Here is a 22,899-nt window from a genome sequence, read left to right as displayed (position 1 = left end):
ATTTTTCTGTCATTTGTATAGTTCTGTTTTTCTTTTGTGTATTTTGTTGTGCTTTTGTGGATTTATGTGTATTTTTTATGTTGTTGGAGTAATTTTGTTTATTTATGTTGTCTTTTTATGTGTTTTTGGAGTTGTTTTTGTGTATTTTTGTTGTCATTTTGTGTGTTTTCTGAAGTCACTTTGTGTATTTGCTTTGGGGGCACCTGAAAATTAAACTGAGGTCCACATGTGGCCCATTAATGACCCAGAGTGTTGGTATATGAAATTCAAATTCTAACCATTTATTAATAAAACAAGAGATGAAGAATTTACTGCATGTTTTTTTTATTTTTGAGGAAAAATAACTTTATAAAGTTGATTTTAATGAAAGCTTTGAGTTGTAAATGCAGAAAAAGTAAAAGTGTGCTGAACCTTGAAACTCTCCTCTCCTACATACCAGGAGGGGTCGTGACCCTGGACCCCTGTGGTCATCTTTGTAGTCTGGATGGAGTCCAAATCACCGTGCCCACACCACTCACACAAGGTGACACACACACACACACACACACACTTTGTACAACATCAGAGTATACTTTAACTGTCTTTGAATGCTGCAAACAGGCGGTTCTCCTATTACAAGTCACGTGTTTACTGCCCCCTATTGGATAATGGGAGCGTATTTAACATAATTTTATAACTAATGTGTGAAGTTGGTGGTTTGTTTAACTTTAATTGCGTTCCCACCAGTTCGTGCATGAGTCAGAATGTCACAGTAAGTGTTCTGCTGACATTTCATTTACATGCATGAGCTTGTGTGTGCATGTGTTTGGCTTCACTACTGTTGGCTGGTTTTGGAAGCGCGAACCGCTGCGGTGAGTCACTGCTTCCACTGCACAGCAAACGCAGAACCTTCAGGTTACGCTGCAGAAAACGTTTAACACTCAGATCTTCATTCATTCATTCATTCATTCATTCATTCATTGTATTTGTTTGTTTCAAGCAGGGACAAGAAAGAGAAACAATTTTTTTAAAAAAAAACCTCTGTGTACAAGGAAACTCCAACAGAGAACACAATCAAAGATGTCCAAAATAGTCTTTATGATCCGTGTTTGCTCAAAAAGGAGTCGGAACAAGAAATACTTATTTAATCCCACCTCCATTTCTTAATTATACAATTTTTGCCACAATGCTTCCATCTGTTTGGACGTCTAGAAATACACAACAGATACTAAACAGAATAGGAAAAAAAACTGAATATACAAGAATACAATGCAAAATACCAACAGTGGTAATAAATGTACATATAAAGAAAAGACTAGCCATATGTGAAGGCCTATTAGTTGCATTACTGTACTGTAATGTGACCAGATATTTAATTCCATCCCACATACAGACAGACAAGAACTCTTCCTGGTGCTTTCCATCTTAGTTATTGTGAAATGTTCAAAGCCCCGAGTACCATGAGAGTTCTCTTTCAAAGTAAAATAATCTTTGATTTGTATGCCTGCTTCTAAATCTCTTCATCTTTTGTCCTGTTCTTCATCTTTCCTGTGTTTTCTCACATGTGGAACCTTCCTCGTGTGAGTTTCTTTCCTCACCAAACTCCTCTGGACTTTGTTTAACCTTTTTTTCCAACCCTTTTTTTTTTTTTTTTTGGTTCAGCTCATTGTTGCTGTGTGGGTTAAATATTGACAGATCTATTTATTTTGCTTCTTTGCGTGCCTGATTCAAATATTGACGTGTTCTTGGTGTGTGAGCATAGACAGGGTACACAGAGCAAAGGTGGACAAAGGGGTGGAAAAGCTGCGTTTACAGACTCAACACACACATTTTTGGGAGTTAAAGATGCACCAGGAGTGTTTTAGAGCTGCAAGAAAAAAGTGAAAGGAGCCACATTGACTGAGATGTTCTGTGTTGAGTTCGTCCAACCACTAACACACTGTAAGGCAGTCTGGAAATGATTAACTATGTTTGGGAAATAATCTGTTCTATTTGGAGCATGACATGGAATCTCATCATCAGCTTCACTGCAAACTCAGCTGAATGATGCTGTAGAGACTAAATATTAATGCAACATGCTAACATACCATTACAGTGACAATAGAAGTAAAAAACATGTGTGAAGTTAAATTGGTCAAATCATCAATAACATTTTCTACACTTACGTTTAGCATTTACTTTTTGCTTGAACAGAACATTTGGAGGGAATCGCCAGATGCCTTCAAAAAACTAACAATATCTTTTGAATGGTTTGAGCCCATTTTTGATTATTTTTAACCTTTTTCTGACACTACACCAAACTTGCCATACTTTAACCAATTTTCATCACATTTTCTCGCCATATTTAAACTCCTTTTAATGCATTTTTGCTACATTACTTCTATTCCTGCTACTTTTTCATCAAATTTCAATACCTTTTCTGCACATTTTTTCCACTTTTAAGACATTTTCGGCACTTATAAACCCTTTCCGCGACCTTTCCCACCTAATGTCACATATGTTGAGTCATTTAACCTCTTTTCACCGTGTTTCATGCTTATTTTTTTGCCAATTTAACCACATTCACCATTTATCATGCCCATTATTTGCCAGTTTAAACTAATTGTTCCTAATTTTTAAATTGCACTACCCCAAACCCCCCCTCCTCCCATTTCTGCCACTTTTAAGCCAATATATTGACACTTTGAACCATTTTTACCACTTTTTCTGTCTGTTTTTGGCACCTTTATTTTGGGGGTCGTGGGCTGAAAAAGTTGAAAACCACTGCTCTATACAAGATACCATTACGTATTGAAATGTAATATTGATCGATCTGGATCAATAGTCTTAAATTCCTCTCTCATCATTGGCGAAATGTAAAAAAAAAATGTATCTGGGTTTGGAATTCACCGATCTTTATCAAATTGGACCCAGTTGTGTCAGGTTGGTTCTTTAGTTATCCCACCAAATTTAGTCTAAATCGAATTCAAATTGCAATTTTCCAACAAAAAATGGTCGTCCATACATTTGAACCTCCTGTATGGTTAATAATGGGAATATAATTTTCTCCTAAGCCTTTAAAGTGTGAATAATGATGGTATCATCATCAGGATCATTGAACCAGATAACTGCCAGTATCTGGTATAGAGGAGCTTTGGTGCTGTTGTTTGTGAGTAAATTCTCCTGTTTTGCCTAAAATAAATACTTATTGATGAGGCTTACACTATGTCTTTATCTGTGTCAAAACAGAGTGATAGGGATCATTGCCGGCGGCGTTATGATGCATCGAATTCAAGAAGTCCATCCCATGGGACAGTTTGACACAGAGTGAATTGATCACCTCAAAGCAATTTTAATGGAGCTTTTATAGTTTCTAATGGCTATTTTCAGCCACAAAACCTCTTCTCAGAATGCTCCAACTTTATTTTCTTCAATTCAATTATTGGACTAAAAACCCATGACTGACATTTATTCTGTGGTATGAATACATTTTCCCTAGGGCTACCAGACACCAAAGTATTTCTTCTTTTTCTTTATCACTCAACTCCAATGAGGAAAAAGTAGCCTTGTATTTATTTAATTTTGTGTTAGAAATGCCTGAGTGGAGCAAACATTAGAGTAGATAATCCTTCTAAAAGCCGGAGGTCAATGTTCTGCTTTTTCTCATCTTTGTTTTCCACCGTTATCTCACTGTCTGCCGTCTTATCTGCAGCTTCTTCTTTTGTATCTATCGGGCAGAAAAACAGTCAAAAGCTGCACCACAATCACTTTTAATTCATTATTCTGGAAGTCAACAACTACGTGTTGTGTCAGCAAAAAAAAAAAGCACATTTCACAGGCACTTGTGTCGTGTATTTATTTCTAAGAAGAGACAGAAAAATGAGCAGGAGACAAAGAAAGTGGAGGGGGGCGTTCACCAAATACCTCACTGTCGACAGACTTAGAGCAGTCCATCTACTAACAAGGGGTGACGGCGCTAACCAGTGTGTAACTACTTGCTCATTTTATGTTTTCATAGCACCAATTCCCACTTTTCATCTCTAAGTCTACAATCTTAACATTACCACTCAGAGTTTAATGCTTTAATTAATATATTGAAGCTATTGAACAGCTTTAATCTGTTTTATGTCACCCCCCCTTCTTTAGGCACATGTTGGTACAGTCCGTAGCGCAGCCTTCTGGATGCTAAATCACTGAACTTTCCTCCAAACGCTCTCAAAGAGGCTGAGCAGCAGACGTCCCGTTTATTTTGGAGGAAAAGAAGATAAAGAAACGCACATCTGCCGACTGTAGTGTGCTTTTATTCCCCATTGATCTCTTTTTGTTCCGTCTGAGACAGAGAAAAAGGCCATTTTAGTGCTTTCTTATGACATCAGCTCAGAGTTTAAAGAGAGAAGGGTGCACATTGAATGGGACTCAAAAGGTTGGTGATGGATTTTTATTTGTTTAAATACAATTTCGTATTTTTATTTCAACCTAACTTTGTATAATTTGTTGTCTGGCAGTGCAGTTAATGTTTAAGGGAAAAAAATCACAAGTTGTTAAATGGATAGTCATCACTTAAATCAGTTGCTTTGTGTTAATAATAGTGTTTTTTTTTATTAATCAATACTTTAAATTATATCCAAACATGCTCAATTTTTCTACTTTTTCCTAAACTTTTTCCTAATTTCTGATCTGATGTTCCCATTGATTAAATCAGATTAGCAAATAGAGCATTAGTAATGTGACTTTAATTATAAATAACTTATTAATACACTTTGTAATGATTTGGAAGGCACTTATTGGGATACAGTTTTCTGCTTTGTGTCAGAAACAGTTTGTTTAATGTCAAATAATTTCCTTTTCATATCAAACCTCATTAATCCAACAAGATTATCGTGTTTTGACAGTCAAAACTTTTGTTTAGTCTTTAAATTGAAGATATAATCACTATATCAATATTAATGCAAGACTTTGTTGAGCGTATTTTGAATCTAAATAGGTTACGAGTGGTTTTTATTTTGGTTTTTAACTGTTTAACAACCGATTGTCCTCTTTTTATTAGTTATTGCTAGCATTACCTTATTGTCATTGACATTTATTTAGAATTCTTCTGTTTTAGCTGATGAGGTGAGCAAAACTTTAATTTGTAATTTTTTTTTTTACATATTTATTGCAACAATGAATGTTATTCATTGCTTGACAAATCAATGTGGAGAAATGCTAACATGTTTAAATCCGTTCATCAGGATCAGTTGTTTTCTTTACATCTTCACAGCTTTAAAGGCTTATACTCGCTGAGGTGACAACTGATGAAAGCAGGCCCTCAAAAGACATCCCTCTGTTTTCTGCAGAGCTCCATCCACTACCTGTTGGATGTCCTGCACCTTTTAATGCAAATTGCGCCTTGGGGTTATACGTAAATTAGCTGGAGACCCAACCAATAGCTTTTGAAGCCATGGCCTCAGGATACCTGACACCTGAAAAGAAACCCGACTTCATTGTTCTGGATGTTATTGTCCTCGATAGTCTGCCTCCCAGTCAGCAGCCAGGCTTGTTGCTTTTTAATGCCTTTTTGGTTTGGAAAAGTAGAAGACGGGAAGTTTAACATGCATGCTTTGCCTGCGTAAAGAGAGGGTAAGTTGATCCTTTGAAGTGCAAAGTAGTGGCAAGAATTTAAAGCTGCAACCCTCAATAATGTAATAAATCATCATTTACTCCAAAAGGAGAAGAAAAAGGACAAAACTGGAGCTTGAACGTTTGTTTCCATCTCCACACTATGGCTGAGTTCGAAATGTTATCCCAACATACTACTCATACTAAGTCATAACTCATAAAAGCTTGTATGCAGTGCGTTCACATTAGATAGTATGGAAAGATTGAGTACGCGAGAAATACCCTGATGTATCAGAACATTTTTGAAGTATGCACGGTGGGCACACTAGCGGAACATTTTTTCAAAACAAAAGCCTCTCTTCTTGTCTTCCATTAGGTTTTGTAAATAAGGCTCTTGTTTTGAAGTTAACCGGAAGTTTTGTCAGTAGCAAAATGGTGGGTCTCTAAAATCTCGGCTTGAAATGTGTTTCCGTAAGTTTTATGGATCAAATGAGCACATGTAGAGCACATCTACTTGCTCACTTTCTCACTTAAAATGCTTTCAGAACTTTTAAAGGTGGAGAATCAACAGATTTTTAGTCTCAAGTGTGCTTCAGGTGTTTGCCGTTGTAGGTTTGAAATGCATCTTGGGAAACTTGGAAGTATACTTTAGTGGGAACGCTCATCATACTAATCATACTTATAGTATATAGTAGACAGTATACATTGAGTTTGTAGTGCATTGTATGGAGTGTGCCATTTCGAACACAGCCTAAGACTCGGCCATTTCAACGAATTGCATTGTGGGGTGTGGAGTCCTATAAACGGATGTATTAGAAGTGTTTTTACCTTCATTCTTAGCGTGTGTGCTTTTTTTTATTGTTTTTGCCAGACAGAGACGTTCTAGTTTGTTCTGGGTATTCCCCATGATATCAGAACTAACTAAAAACACTTCTATGCACCCATTTCTTGGCTTCTACATCCCACAATGCAATGTGTGAAGATTTCAACAAACAGAATGTTTATGATGGAGATGAAAACAAACTTTCAAGTGACCATTTTAACCTTTTTCGTTTCTTTTTTGGAGTAAATGATGATTGATTCATTGATCTATGAGGCCTACATTATGATTTTGTTGCAGCTTTAAAGTCATATATTGAGTAAAAGTGTCAGTGGAGATCAACAGAACTTCAACACCAGTCTGATGGTTTTTAATGATACTGCAGGACTCTGGTACCCTGAGAAGGCCAATTTGTGGTTTTTGTGCGTAATTTACTTGTTTGTGTGCTTGCATTGTCTCATCAAGCCTGTTAAAGCTGTAGTTTTGCTCCAATTTAACAGAACTTCACCAATTCTCAAAAGCTCTTCCACAAAGAGTCCCGAGTACTCTGTGAAAAGCGGAAAAATATGTAATTCCCATGTCCAAAGCTGAGCAGTTTGTCCCGGCCACATGTTTGACACGGGATCTTTGTAATTGGTTTGTTTTTCCTTCAAACCTAATGGTTCCAATTGGCCATAGCTTGACTTAAGTTAACCAAACAGAGGAGCAGTTTTGAGTTTCCCCTTCCATAACATTGTGGTGAGAGTGTGTAGATCTATACATGGGGATGGGAATCGGCTCCAGATACACATCTGTGTCCTCAAAGACTTTGAGCTCCAACTTTATACATTTAAACTTCAAATTATCCAGTAAACATACGCGCTTTGAAATTTAAATGGCTGGTAAATGGGTGAATGTGATCAAAAGATGTTTTTTTTTTTACGACTTCAGATTAAAGTTTAGTTTGATTACGTGCGGTCTGTGCCGTTACTTTCTTGTGCTACCAACACAGATGGAGTTTTATTGACAAGGTAAATACTGCAATCTATAAAAGAGATGCAGGGATTTTGCAAATCGTCACTTTCCAAAGCTGTCTCTCATGTTTTTATCTGTCTTTATTTAGTCCGCGCTACTCAGACCCTCGTGTTGATATTGATTTAAGCCGAAGAGAGACAGGAGGAGATTAGGTGGAAGGTTATTTCTTAGCTAAGAAGTTAAGAGGAAATTAAGACAGACGGGGGTGGTGGGGGGGGGGGCAGGCTGTGAACAAATCAGGGCGCCACACTTTACTCTCCACATTAAGGTGGCACATGGAGGCAGGGAAATGAGATTTTTACAAGCGAATGCATTCCTCAGTGTGTGTGCACGCTGTTGTGTTAAATACAGAGCGACGCTGTGATTCATTAGGAGACGCTGTTAAAAAAGCAAACAGATCAGAGATAGTCGTGTTTTTGAAGACACACTTTTATTACTCACGTCTGCCAATGAAAAACACATGTTATTAAATCCCAGGCAGTCACCCTGGGTGACATACTGACGTGTGCATGTGTGTGTGTTTTTACGCAAACGCGCACACACCTTTTGATCTATCCTGCGTGATGCCACTTCCTCGCAGTTTTGCCCGAGCTTGCAAAATTGTGTTTAGACAAGTATGGATTAAAGAAGTTCACAGTCCAGCTGTATAGACTAAACATTTGGTACAGTGTGTGTTTTGTTGGCCTCCCCCACGGCTGAAAATTAGAGCTTTGAAGCCTGAAAAACTTGGCTCAAATTGATCAGACTCAGTGAGACAATGTCTAGACCAGAAATGGGCAACTTTTTATCAAAGAAGGGTCATGTCAGCATTTAGAATTATGACCAATTTGAGAAGTAACACAATAAATAATTTGTTTGTTTTTTTGTGTTTTTGGAGTCATTTTGTACATTTCTTTCTTGTTTTGTGTTTTTTTTTTTTGTGTGTGTGTGTCGTTTTGCATATTTTAGTTGCATTCAGGGTTTTTTTTTATATTTTTTGTTCATTATGTAATCATTTTGTATGTTTTTGTTATCCTTTTTTGTGTTTCTCTCAAATTTTTGCATGTTTTTTGGAGTCAAGTATTTTTTAATTTTTTTTGTATGTTTTCTATGTCATTTTTGGATTTTTCGGTTATAATTTTTATTTATTCATTTTTTTTTTTGGTCATTATTTTGTGTATTTTTGTTATTATTTAGATTTTTTTGTGTAATTTTTGTATATTTTTTTGGAGTACTTTTGTGTATTTTATTAACATAATTTTGTATGTTTTTTGGAGTAATTTCTGTGTCTTTTGGTTATTGCTTTGGATATCATTCCACTGTTTTCTGCCTGTTTTTGTTATTATTTTTGGGGGGAGGAGGGTTCTGTAATTTTTGTATATTTATTTGGAGTCGTGTATTTTTTTGTATGTTTTTGGGGTAATCTGTGTTTTTCAGTTATTCTTTTAAAAAAATATATATATATTTTTCTGTTATTTTATGTGTTTTTGTTTTTATGTTTTTATTTTCTTGGTTGTCATTCTGTGTCGTTTTTACATAATGTATGTTTTTGGATATTTCTGCTGTTTTGTGTATTTTTGTGATTTTGTAAATGTATTTTGAGGGCCGCAGATAATTAGACCACGGGCCACATGTGGCCCCCGAGCCCCCAATTTCCCATGACAGAGTCACAAAATGTAATACTGTGTATTAACCTGTGTTTTCACAGGAGATGTTAGTGCGTTTAAATCCGATGAGCCAAACGCAAAAAGAGTGAAAGTAAAGAAAATACATATTTTCCACTCAGTCTGTTTCCACTCGTCCTCTCATTATCCCCCTCTGGCCTCAGTGGTTGAATTTGGCTCCACGTCCAAAGCATCTGATGTAACTGTAATGGAGGAATTAAAGAGGTGCTGTTCTAGCCTCACACACATGTGCCAGCATTGTGTGGGATTTACTGTAAGGCCCGCATACGTCACTGCAAGTCGTTTGGTTTCTTAGCGTGTCCTTTTTCTGACTTACAGAATATAAACTGTCCTGTAGTGTGTGTGTGTGTGTGTCGCAGCATCGCCATCTCTGTTGGCATTTGAAGTATTTGGACAGCTGTGGCTGCCTGTGTGTATTCCAGAGGTTGTGACCCTGACATCTTGTTTAATACCTGGCACCTCTCGGCCTAATTGATGGCCAGAGCAAACACCGTGGGGCTAGAAGTGCAGGCTGAAGTTACAGCTTCTTTTTAGGATCCTCTGTCTTGTAATTTAGTTGTTTGAACGACGGTAACTGATTTCTGTGTGTTTTTTCCCCTCCGTTTTCTGTAGGTTATTCCTTGTGTTTGGGTAAATCCTATTTCTTCCGCTTCAACCATCCTGAGGAAGCCAGCAGAATGAAGAGCATGCTTCCCCAAAAGAGCCCCGTGTCTGCATTAGCCTACAATACAGGTACACACACACACACATCACACATCACATGGATCCGTCCAGCCCTGCAGTCCATCATGTGACTCGTCTTTTAAAGCCTTTGTCCTTTTATCTGTTACTCACTGAGAACCAAGCTAAGCTAGGGTCAGGATGTGTCAAACTCGATGCCTGGGGGCCAAATCCAGCCTTTTAGAGCATCCAATTGGGTCCGCAGAAGAAATTCAACATGATTATACAGTCATACAGCTGTAGATATTTCAGTCCCTCCAAATTCAGGAATTCAATGAAACTCCACAATATTTGCCTTTTATCACATGACTACAGTCGTTTTTATTCACAAATTGTCGGTAGAACTTTGAATTTTTCTAAAATCCAGCACTTCCCTAAATAGTTCCTCAAAATCCCCTTAAAAATAACTCAAAACTTCTGAATTTTGAAGTGAATATCCAGCAGGGACTGGATATGTATTGCTCGGATATTATATGAATATTGCATTTATATGTGGAAGTGCAAATTCTGGCACAAAAATGTTGAAATTTGATTAACATCCGTGGCCCATTTGAGATCAAACTGTTCTGTATTCACTCCCTCTCCAAACACACAATTTCTGTTTTAAATTCTTTTTCATTCACTCCAATAAATCCCAGAACTGATATTCAAACCATCTTGAGATGTTGTTGAATTTATATCATCTGTTCTGTATTGCTTGGTTGGACAGCTGGTAGTGAACACTGTGCATGCTTGTGCTTGTGTGCACATCATTTTCAGACCCTGAACACCAGGAATGTTCTCCTTTATCCAAAGAAACGCACAAAATCAGTTGTTAGGGTGCTTCCGTGGACGCTCCGCTACGGATAAAACTCACATACTGTAACACACTGGTTCTCAACCTTTTCAGCATGGGACCCCTAAAATAAAGGTTCCAGAGACCTGGGATATAAATCCTTGTATTAATCACATATAAATTGGGTTAAAAGTAACAAAAATGGAGGAAAAGGTGGTGAAGTGGGATTTTAAAAACCACAGAAATTGGTTGAAAGTTCCGTGAATATGGTTAAATTGTCAAAAAAAATAAGCATGAATAATGGTGAAAAGGGATAAAAGTGACAATTATGGGTCAATATATGCAACATTAGTTGGGAAAAGTGGTAGAAAGGGTTTGTAAGTGCTGAAAAGGCATTGAAATTTGATGAAGTGTCAGAAATGGGCGTAATGTAGCAAAAAAGCAGTAAAAGGAGCAAAAACATGGCACGAAAAAGTGATGAAAATAGGTTAAAGTATGGCAAGTTTGGTGTAGTTGCAGAGAAAGGGTTAAAAAAAATGAGCAAAAATAGGCTTAAATTGTTAAAAAAAAATTGTCTTAGTTTTTTAAAGGCATCTGGAAACCCCCTCCCAGTGTTTCGCGACCCCAAGGTTGAGAACCCCTGCTGTGCCAAACGTGGAGGGAATAAAATCTGTCCATGTATGGAATCAAACACCTTTGTGTGCGTGCGTGAGTGTGTGTATGTGTGTGTTTCCATGTCTCATGATGTCTGTCTTTTTGCTAAAGCTTTAACTTTAGTCTCACAGGTACTTTCTGTCCAACACTGACGTTTGTTTTCCCATTTTTGTGCACAAAGAAGAAAGAAGAAAATTGGTGAATATTCACACTTAGGGTCGAAATATGTGAACTCATCTGTACGTGTACTGCACGCCGCTGACATTTGTGCACATGGAAGGAATTTGCTTTTCTCAGGCTGTGCCACAGAGTTGTACGGGTTGGAGGAACGCTTTTGTGTGTGTGCATGTGTGTGTGTGTGTGTGCAGCAGTTAAACACTGGGTGGTCTAGGTTGGATTATTGTAATAGCTCCTTTTCCACATAAAGCCACATATAACGCTAAAAAAAAAGAAAGAAAAAGGACCAGGTTCCTCACTTTTCAATCCACTTTAAGTATTTTCAGGTGTGTCTGTGCTGACTAAATGGATATGTTGAATCTTTGAGACCATGATCACCATCAGATCAGTGCTTGGAGTCTTTAATATTTGGCAAAAAAGGAAGTTCAAAGTTATCCCTGTGGAGAAAAAGCCCCCGCTTTGCTGAAGTGGCTCAAAATGAACAGGCTTAAGGAAGGGCGGTGGTCCCTGAGAGGGTATCCAGGAATATTCTGTGGTTTTGTCTCTTTACTAAATCATACGCTAAGAAAACTCAAGCTGTTTGTTTTAGATCTGGACTGTAGGATTCACTGCCAGCTGTGGATTATTTAGGTTTGATTTTGTTCTGCCAAGTGTGTGTGAGTAGCTGCAGCTTCAGGTGCAGACCCTCCCTCAATCATCTTCTTCTTACACACATCTGCTCATCCTGCTTTTCATTTTTATTCATTTTTCATTATACTTTCCAGACTCATGAGAAAATAGTTTATTCCCATCCATCATCGTGAACTTTACTGTTTTTATAATTTTTTTTTTTTACAGACTATCTGAAGTTTAGCAGCGACTACAGCAATGCAGTGGTGGGGGGCACGAGTAGCGCCAGGGGGATGCGATCTGCTTCAGAGCTCAGAGACCTGATGGACACGCTGCAACGCAAAAAAATCGCCCTGGAAAACAGCCTGAGAGCCAACGGCAACGCCAATCCTTCCTATTTCAGCGTCACTCAGGTGGGCCCACTTTGTCTTGTCTTTTAAAGCAGGGGGTGCTCAAACCCTCTGTATCCAGGGACTTGATACAGGGCCCCCTCATAATCCTCACGTTAATGAAGCACCATTTACTCCCATTTGTAGTCATAAATGCCAAAAGAATGATGTATTCTTTGAACGTTACAACTTAAGAAACAGAAATGAACTTAAAGAGTAGCTGTACTAGTCTTGTACGGTATATCACATAAAATGTATTACCGATAAACAAAACATGTGCACAGTTATTTGAAAAAAACAGTTGAATTTACAATATGTCTAGTATAATATAGTAGATATTTGAAGTTTGTTTTATTGGTGCGTTGTCTAATGTAGTTAAACACTTTTGTAATGATACAATATGAATATTTTTTTAAAGCTACAGCTTGAGGACCCTTGGAGGTTCCCTAACCGTAATTTAAGAACCACTGCTGTAAGGCTCACAATGCCCATGTAATAAATCAGAGGCTGTGTTTGGAATGTCATACTAATGTACTATACACCACACACTCAATGAGTATATACTGCCTACTATATACTATTAGTATGACTAGGATGGTGACCGTTCCCACTGAAGTATACGTCCAAGTTTCCCAAGATGCATTTGGAATCTACAAAGACAAAAACCAGAATCACACTGAGGATAAATATCTCAGTTGATTCTCAACCTTTGAAATTTTTGAAAGCATTTTAAGTGAGAAAGTGACCAAGTAGAATATCAACATGTGCTCATTTGATCCAAACACATTTCATGCTGACATTTCAGAGATTTTCAGAGACCCACCATTGTACTACTGACAAAACTTCTGGTTCACTTCAAAACAAGAGCCCTATTTACAAAAGCGTTAAAAAACTAATGAAGACAAGAAGAGATACTTTTGTTTTGAAATGGTAATGTTTTTTTTTTTAGCTTGAAGCCGGTCCCAGGATGATTTTACATTCCGCTCGCAATGCATCATGGGGGGGTCGACTAGTGTGAGCGCCGTACATGTCCCCATATAGTATACATCTGGGAATTTCTCACGTACTCGATCTTTCCATCCTATCTATTGTGAACGCATTACATACTCATTTTGACGTTGGACTTAGTATAAGTAGTGTTAATATGACATTTACAACACAGCCAAAGTTTGATAATAAGGTGATATTCTAGGGTTTTTCTTCAATTTCAAAGTGAATTTTCACTAAATGGACTTCCTTATGTCTCTCTTAGTCTCCGCCCACTTCTCCCATCACCAGTCCTGCCTCTTCCTCATCAGCCTATCAGGAACAAGCGAGACGTTTTTATGGCCTGGATCGTCCACCTCTGTCTTTGAAGACCGCCCCCCCTCTCTCACCCGGGCGTCGGTCCGACTCGTCTTCCTCTCTGGCTTCGCGCACCTCAACGGGCCGTAATCAGGACCAATACGGCACCTGTGACGGAAAGCGGGCACCCAACCCCAGCGCTTCCTGGAACAGCAGTTCTGTTTCCTGTAATGAGAGCTTGCCTCTTTCTCTTCCTCCTTCTTCTTCTTCCCCGCGCTCCCCGGCGTCGGGAGGCGCAGTGAGCATGCCCTCGAGTCCCCGCCTGGGTCGGCGTAGCTATGGCAACCAGGATTCCTCGTCATCCAGCGGTCGAACCAGGAAGTACTCGGCCGGGTCGCTGAACGGGATGGTGGGAGGGGCTCACACCCGCTCGCTGCCACGCCTCTGCCCCTCCCCCTCTCCCAGAGATAATGGAAACAGCGTCCTGACCGTGTCGACGCTGACGACACGTCGATCTGATAATTATAAATTACACAAAAACCCTTACATCAGCACCCATTCAGACCTCAACCACAACTTCAGCAGCTCCAGCCATCAGCCTCGGACTAAGAATCCAGTGCAGAGCATCGCTCAGGGTGAAGGTGTCGTATCCATCTCCCTCTCCGCCCCTAAAACGGCCTCATCTACCCCTCTCTCCATCCCCTCGACCAGCGCTCCACCAGATGTGACCATCCCGTCCAAAACGGGAGGTTCTTCTTCTCCCCGTGTGGCCAAAAAACTGAGCCTGACTTCCACGAGTTCTCTGAGCTCCGTCAGCTCCACTTCTCCTGAAGTCTCTCCAGGTTCAGAGGTCAGCGGTGCTTATGGAACGGGACTTGGAGAGAGGAAGGCGGGGCTCGAACCACCTGGGTTTGGACTTGGGGAGAGGAGGCAGTCCTTTGGAAAGGCAGGTGTGACCCCACCGTGTGGTTTCAGGGAAAGAAGGGGCAGCATCAGCTCCATGAGTGGGAAAGAGGAACTGACCGACTACCATCAGCACCAAAAGGAGGAGAGACTGCGGGAGCAAGAGGTGGAGAGACTGGTGAGTGTCATGCAAACACACCACGGAGAATTATGGAGTTGATAAGAATGGTTAACTCCATTAAATGTATTAAGTTTGTTTGACACAATTTCAAGAAGTTTAGAAGCCAGTATTGACAACTGATGAGGGAAAACTGATGTGTAAATGGGTCGTGTCCTGCATTGAGTAATCGAGTGCAGTCAGGAAAAGGTGGAGAAAAGGTAGTTGTGAGCACAATTGGACAAGTGGAAATTTTTCAAAATAAAATTACACGAGGCAATGACATGACTGTAAGTTAAGTTCTGAAGAATAGACAAAATTATTCTCCAACTTGGCCTTTAAGGAGAATAATGTGGGAGTTCCTCCTCAGTTTATACTGGGAAAGCTCCCGTAACCGCAGAAGGTTGGACGTATTAAGAAGTATCTCATACTTCCATATAATATGAACTAGTGCTAAATCTTTCTAAACTTTCAGTTCAAAATGAAAATGTAACAACATTTTCTTTGGCTCATTTCGCCATGACTGAATCATCCCAGCAGTGTTGAGTTGTATGCTCACAACAAAGTTATTGTTCAACTTTGGAAATAATGAACCCAAGTTATCGGGTACCATGATCTTTTACACTTTAAAGCAGACTTTTTCAGCCTTGGGGTCACCTGGAATTTAAATGGGGTCCCCTGAAATATCTAGTAATTGATTTAAAAAAAAAAAAAAAAAATGTAAAAAATTACTGATTAGAAATAAACTTTCTATTTATTTTGTACTTATTCTTTTCAAATTAAAACAACACACGATCTTAAACAACTGTATTCTATACTTTCACTCTGTCAAATGGCACAATTTGTCACTAATCCTGGCTAGTCTATATTTGAAATACAGTGTAACAAACATGATCAAAAAGTAAGTTCTAGGGAAAAAAAATGGGGTCATGATAAAAAAAAAGATTAATACATAAGACATAATTGAGTGAAATTTCATAAAGGTCGGTCAATAACGAACGCAGATATTCATTTTTGATTAGTTATTAGAGACAGGGATTTTTCATTTTTTCAAACTGATCCAGAATCAAATCTAGTGTATTCTTCCATGGTGTAAGGTCTGTCTTTGGTTACACTTTTGACATAATGCAGCTAACAGACAAACAAACGAATAAATAAACGCCAGTGAAAATATGGCCTCCTTGGCAGCGATAATAATAATTATAACCAATGACACATGACATGACTATAAGAAGTGGAGTACGTGGCCAAGTTGCACAACACCCTGAGTGAGGAATGCATAAAAACTCACTAGAATGTAGGGATGTAACGATTAATCGTAAGGCAGTTAAAAATCGAATCATAGGTATCACGGTTGATATCGATTTTCTGAAAATTGAATCGCAGTATTTTTTTTACCACAAGTGTAGGCGGCGGGCGGAGTCTGCTAATACTTTCTTTCTGGCCGCCTTCTACTCTTAAATATGTTAATAAATGATTCATTACCCCTTTAGCACCGAAAGAATATCTGTAATATTACTTGAATATCTGTAAAAGTCACGTTTTTCTATTAGCTCTGTCTGCTAGCATAGCTTCTCTTCTTCACTGCAAGAATTTCTGCATGCCAACCGACCACTGTGTTACCAGCGCCCTCTGCTGGTCCAAACAAATATGACGTAAATCAGTGTAATCACGGTTTTTTTTTTTAAAGTCCAATTGTTAAGGCACAAAATACATTTTCAGTTGCACTTTTAAAAAGAAAAAGAACTATTATGCAGTTTTGCATTGTTTATTATAGAACCAGAATTTAAATTAATAGGCTTCATTTTCATTTGTATTATTCCTTTATTTATTTCATTCAAGATTTATTTTTAGTTAAATTGCATTGTTTTGAATAGTTTATCAAGGAATTCTTTTGACAATGAAAAATAAAAGGAAACTAGTACAGTATTTTCTAGTTTTTTTTCCCAAAAAAAAAATTTGTCTACAGTCCCATTTTGTAAAATAAATCGTGAGAGAATCATATCGTGAACCTAGTATCGTGAATCGAATCGTATCGGGAGTTGAGTGAATCGTTACATCCCTACTAGAATGTCCTACTGAGTGTAGTAATGTTCCCCTTTAGAGGAACCTACTGTTTAACATATTCTCCCAGGGAGCTTAACACACCCACCCACACACACACACACACACATATGGATGTTAAGGTCACAGATGTGATGGCGTGCTGCCCATACTACCAGGTCTATTCTTAACCCTGTGTTTAAAGCATGTGGGCGTGCACGTGGATGTGTCTGTGTGTGTGTGTCAGTCATGTGGAGAAGCATCTGGTGTGGTTTCCATCAGGGCTGAAGAGCCACAGAACACATCAGTCACCCGTGGGTCAGAGAAACCCAGAAGATTAGAGCGTTGGAGCAGGTGGATAAGCACACACACAGGCCTCCAGTGGTGGATTCATGATCCCAAATCTGCTGCTCTCTCTTTATTTATGTTCGCCTCGCACACTGACACACTTTAACCAAGCGTGACATTTACAGTGAGAACTACTTTAAGAAAAAAAAACCCTGACAACATCATTACCCAAGTGGTACTGACATTTTTTCCCAAGCGTGCATAGGTTTTTTTATTTTGCATTTCATCTTCATAGTTTTATTAATACTTATGTTTTTTAAATGATCTTATAGATCCTTTCAATTTGTTGTTTTTTTTTCTGTTGCGTAATTAAAAATTACAATAAAACAAAACAAAAACTAACCAAAGGGGGGCAAATCTGGCCCTTTAGAACAACCAATTTGGCCCGCATTAGGTATGAGAAAACATTCATTATTGTGTAAATTACCAAATAATTCAGTTGTACATACAGTATTTAAAAATTCACAATTTTAGTGAAACCACAATATTTTAAAAGACTCACACTTTTCCCATACTCATATCACTGGAGTGCAGTCATTTTGATTTTCAAATTGTAGAAAGATCTCTAAAGTTTTCCATAAATCTTGCAATTTCTCACAAAAAATTCCACAAAATTCCACAAAAATTGGTTAAAAAATCAACAATTTCTAAAGTGAGGATCCTGCAGGGACTGATGTTGAAAACTAGGGCACAATGATTGTTAAAATTTCCCCTTTTTTTGCCCCACCTAAAATCTACAGCCCACTTGAAATCAAACTGCTTCATATTAGTCCATATTGGTCCCTGAACTATAATGAGTTTGACACCCCTGCCCTGAAGCCTTTGAGCTTTGTATTGCAGCAGATTGCCTCCCAGTGTATGTATGATGTCTGCCCTCTAGTGGTAGACTGAGGAAGTTTTAATCAAAGGATGTTTTTTAATTAAATCCACTGGTATTTGGTCTCTTTCAATCCATATTGGATTTTAATCTTTCTTCTCTTTGACAATTTTGTCAAAACAAAGCGCCATCTTTAAAGATTCCGTCATGTGTGCGTAATGACATAAAGAGCAACTTCTTAGCTTTGAGAAATTGATGGAAATTCTCCGATAGAGCAAATATTAACAGAGTTATGATCATTTAGATTAAACTGTTCCCCCAGATGCGTTCAGGGTCCCTGGGAAACTCGTACGTTTTGATGAGCTTGTAAAATTTGGATAAGATGTGAAAATGTCCGGGTAAATCATTACGTATGTTCATCCTACAGATAACCTGTGACACAGGGATTACTCTATGTAACTCCAACTGTTTGGATGAGGTTAAATGCATCCAATGGTTGCCATGGTAACGTAGAGGCAACACGTTTTTCCTGCTGAAAACAAGTGTATTTGGTGTGAAGTAGCAAAACAAAAAACAAAAAAATTTGAAAACGGTGGGATGGTGTGCATTGATTGATTTTTTTGGAGGACTCGCTAACCCAGGGTTTTTCAACCTTGGGGTCGTGATGCCATGTGGGGTCACCTGGAAATAAAATAGGGTCACCTGAAATGTCTACTAATAATAGAATATGAAAAAAATACTGATTAGAATGAACTTTTGATTTTTTTAGATTATTTTATTTGTTTATTTTTTTTAATCTTTTTGCACAGTTAAAAAAACCAATACATAATTCAAGGATTCAAGGAGTTTTATTTGTCATAATGTGACGAAAAGAATCGAGTAAAAGAATAATAGTATAAAAGAATAAAAATAGAAAAACACCAGTAACAGAAAGTCTCTGGGGTCACCAAAAATTAGCGATATAAAAAATGGGGTTTGCCGTGAGGTGATGAAGGCGTGGATCACAGTGTCAGAGTGCTGTCGTGCGCCTTAAATTCCTTCCTACCACTCACGCTCCATTCCTTGGAAAGAGTCCCCGTTTCCTCAGTGGCACACGGACAAAATTCCTGGTTTGGAGTTGCGTTCCTGTTCCTGTCGGTACTTCCGATCGGGGTTGACAGCTGTCACCTTCTTGTTAGCTCACCCATCTCTCTCACACACTGAACCCCCCACCCCCCCTCCACTCGTCCTTCCTGTATCTAATATTACTCCCCACACCGGCCTGCTGTGTGGATCATAAGCTTTACCAGTTCAAAGAAGCCACAGCTGAGGAGAGTGAGCAGTGGACCAGAGCTGGGACAAAAACAACTCACATCAGTCACTAGATGTGCTTACTTTTCATTGTGAGTGAATTAAAGTAGATACTTGGTGAATTTTAGAGTATTTTGGATGAGACAAGGAGTTTTGAACTAAAGGGACAGACTTCTGTGATGCTTCCTCAGGTAATCTGATTACTATCAGCTTCTTTGTGTGTTTGAAAAAGAAAACGACAACTTTTACGTGGGTAATGCCATTTATTTAGTTTAAACTTCTTGTTTGCTTCATTAATTGGGGTTTGGTTGTGTTTTTGCAATTATTTGTCGATTTGGAAGGACAGGTTTGGATTATTTGTGGCACAGGTTAAATTATTTAAAGTAGACTCAAACAGTTGTAAAGGGAAGATGGGATATTTGGATTGTATTTGTCAACCTGTGTAAGCACGCTGTCTACCATTAGGATGGTAACATGAAGCTCTTTATTACATAAGGTATGTGTGGTGTTGTTCATTTCACACATGTTCACTTCAGTGCACATACTGCGGATTTCTTTTGTGTTTAAATAAACTCTTCCCAAAACTTAAATGTACTTTAAACTCAATATTGTTGCCAGAATCCTGCTCATTTTAGTGGCTCAGAATTTTTTTTACCCTTATATACCCTTAATAGTGCTACCTTAACTAATGTATGGAATAAAATGTATATTTGTTTGTTTTTTTGTTTATGTTTTTCTTAATAGTAGCAGGGGGTAATGTTAGAGTCCCGAAAAAGTTGGTCGTGTTTCTAGAGTTTATGTACGACCAGTGTTAAACGTCTGCCTTTCTGTCGGTTTTCTTTAAAAATGGGATACAGGATTTTCTGACGTTTGTTTATCTCACGAGAAAATTGATCATTCATGATGAACTGCGTGACTTTAAGTTCTTGCTTTTTGCTTTTAACCCGGATTTTCTGTTAAAAGTGCTCAAATTTGGCGATGAACAAAAACGTAGAAAAATTGAGGTTTTTTTTTGATTGTGTTCAACCTCTCTGTATCTTTACCTCGGTTCTTCAACACACTGACAAACAGTCTGAAAGAGGCTCTTTATGTAAGAAAACACACCTTTTTTCTACCAATGGTAATGAATTAAGGGGAAAAGGTTTAAATGGATGGTATGAAAAAAGCGACCAGAGGGTTGTTGTGTGCAATTTTTGGTACAGATGCTTACAACGTCAGTGTGAACAAGGCACAAAGCAATCTGGCAAAATTTGGTGAAACTTTATTTTGTGAACCACTCTAATATGTATGCACGTGTCAGCTGATTTGTCGCACTCCGCCCATGATTTCAGGAGCGTCAGCGACTCGAGACCATCCTGTCCCTGTGTTCGGAGCTGGGCCAGTCGGATAAGGACGGAGGAGGAGCCAACACCGGTCCTGCCTCGGCCGTTGCAGACCTTCAAAAGATCAACCAGGAACTGGAGAAGCTTCAGCTGAACGACAACGGCGATTATGACGATGACGCACCGTCTGTGTTTTCCGACCCGTCGGCCATCAACGGGCTGGCCCTGTCCCCTGGGTTTGAGAACGGTTACTATGACGACAACCTGCAGGTGCGAGCGAGGCGCATCAGTGGTCAAAGGGACGGACGCACGGAGTCGCCAACCGTTAGTCTGCGAAGCTTCACCTCGTCACGAGCACCGTCTGCAAATGAGGTACAGTATTTAAAACGTGTCGTGTTCCAGCACTGCTATGTCCTCCAATCTGTCTGGAAACGAGAATTATTACACGCTATACTCCGAAAGATATATTTACAGTCCATTTACTAGATTAAAGCTGCCACAGTGTCTCTATTATAAAATAGACAGCTGCTCACAGTCTGTGTGCATGTATACGAGCTTTTGACTGTGGTTTAAACAGTGTTAGTAAGGCTGTGTTTGAAATGGCACACTCCGTACTACGCAAACTCAATGAGTATATACTGTCTACGAGGTTGATTCCCAAGATGCAAGAGCCTACGACGACAAAAACCTGAAACACACTGAGGATACATATCTCTGTTGATTCTCCACCTTTGAAAGTTCTGAAAATATTTTAAGTGAGAAAGTGACCAAGTAGAATATCAACGTCTGGTCATTTGATCCATGAAACTTACGGAAAAGACATTTTCCGGAGACCCTCCATTGTGCCGCTGACAAAACTTACGGTTAACTTTAAAACAAGAGCCCTATTTACAAAATTGTTAAAAAACTAATGGAAGAGAAGAAGAGATGCTTTTATTTTGAAAAGGGGATGTTTCATTTTTAGCTTGAAGCTGGTCCCACAATGATTTTACTTTCCAAGGTTTTTGAGTATGACTAGTTTGCACACTGTGCATCTTTGCTTACAAAATTGTGCAGATATAGTATACATCCAGGTATTTTTCACATACTCAGTCTACCCATACTATCTAATGTGAACGCACCACAAAAATAATTTTTACGTCAGACTTAGCATGAGTAGTACGTTAGTATGACACTTTTTTCCTCTAATTCAGTGTTTCCCAAACTTTATTGCCCCATATACCCCTTAGCCTATTATTTTTGTTATCAGAAGTACCCTTTAGCTCATGTTATACATTATTTATTTGTGTCATGTTATACGTTCTTTATTTGTGTCTCAGGAGATATTTCTGTGTATCTCCTGAGAGGTGTTCAAGTACCCCTAGGGTTACACTTACCCCAGTTTGGGAACCACTGCTTTAAATGTTGTTTCAAGTTTAAAGCTGCTGAATATGATAATATTTTTTATGAGATAAAGACTTGATGTAGGATTAATAAATCAAAGATCATTTCCTTTTGATCTCCACCAAGCACCCGACTTTTTTGACATTATCGGGAAGGTTTGGTGCATTGCATTGTGGGATGTAGAGTCCTGTAGACAGATCGGAGAAGTTTTTTTTTTTTTTTACTTCATTCTTGCTGTGATTTCTTGGGTTTTCCTCAAAAAACTTTGGCCAAGTTACTTCCCAAAGTTGTAGCAAAACAATGGCAGACGTTAATTTTTCCGATTCACACAGGTGAAATTCAATGCCTCGCAAACTGAGGCCGTATCTCGTGGAATAATGGGAACAAACTAGAACAAAGAAACTCAAGAAATCACAGAAAGCATCTTAATTTCCAATTGTTTGTCGATAATAACGTACTTCATATTGTTCCCAGGTTTTAGATGTAGGGCGTCGTCATGGATCGCACTTCATGCACTCTGAGGAGGAGGTGAGGCGAGCGGAGGAGGAGAGGATCCAGGTGCTGAATAACATGGAGGAGCTGGAGCAGAAGATCAAAGAGCTGGACAATCAGATGGAGGAATCTGCACGAGAGGTACGAAGAGGACTCTGTCACGTTTGATTTAAATGCAATCAGACACGTCTTTTAGAACATTTTGATGTCATAAATACTTTTTTGGAATAAAATAGAGATAACTTGGCATGATAAGTATTTGTTTTGTTGATTTTTTGAAGGTGGAGGTGGAGCGAGCTCTGGTTGATGCTGAGCAGGAGTCTGAATCTGCATCTCTTCGACAAGAGAAAGATGCTTTGGAAGCACTTCACACTAAGATGGCTGAACTGGAATCCAAGTCCCAACAAGAAAAAGAGAAGGTGATTTAAATGTGGCAGTAAGCATTCAGTGTGGCTTTAAATGCTGGAAAACGACATCTATAT

General features: G+C 38.7%; 1 protein-coding gene across 5 annotated transcripts in view; it reads left to right on the top strand.

Moving 5' to 3' along the window:
• Positions 1 to 22,899, top strand: part of phldb2b (pleckstrin homology-like domain, family B, member 2b) — a 51,766-nt gene that overhangs the window by 10,379 nt on the left and 18,488 nt on the right. For 4 of the 5 annotated variants that reach the window (XM_028434152.1, XM_028434151.1, XM_028434153.1 and 1 more), the window contains exons 5-11: positions 440 to 523; positions 9,667 to 9,786; positions 12,218 to 12,402; positions 13,631 to 14,743; positions 20,552 to 20,914; positions 22,400 to 22,558; positions 22,699 to 22,836. In XM_028434152.1, coding sequence (XP_028289953.1) covers positions 440 to 523; positions 9,667 to 9,786; positions 12,218 to 12,402; positions 13,631 to 14,743; positions 20,552 to 20,914; positions 22,400 to 22,558; positions 22,699 to 22,836 — 2,162 coding nt within the window. Of the gene's footprint in view, positions 1 to 439; positions 524 to 4,160; positions 4,382 to 9,666; positions 9,787 to 12,217; positions 12,403 to 13,630; positions 14,744 to 20,551; positions 20,915 to 22,399; positions 22,559 to 22,698; positions 22,837 to 22,899 lie in introns of those variants that run through there. The other variant, XM_028434155.1, reaches the window with a different exon arrangement.

The sequence above is a fragment of the Gouania willdenowi genome, chromosome 20, assembly GCF_900634775.1.
Source record: "Gouania willdenowi chromosome 20, fGouWil2.1, whole genome shotgun sequence".
Taxonomy (NCBI): Eukaryota; Metazoa; Chordata; class Actinopteri; order Blenniiformes; family Gobiesocidae; genus Gouania; species Gouania willdenowi.
Note: the sequence above shows the minus strand (reverse complement) of the source record. Positions and strands in the feature narration are given on the sequence as shown.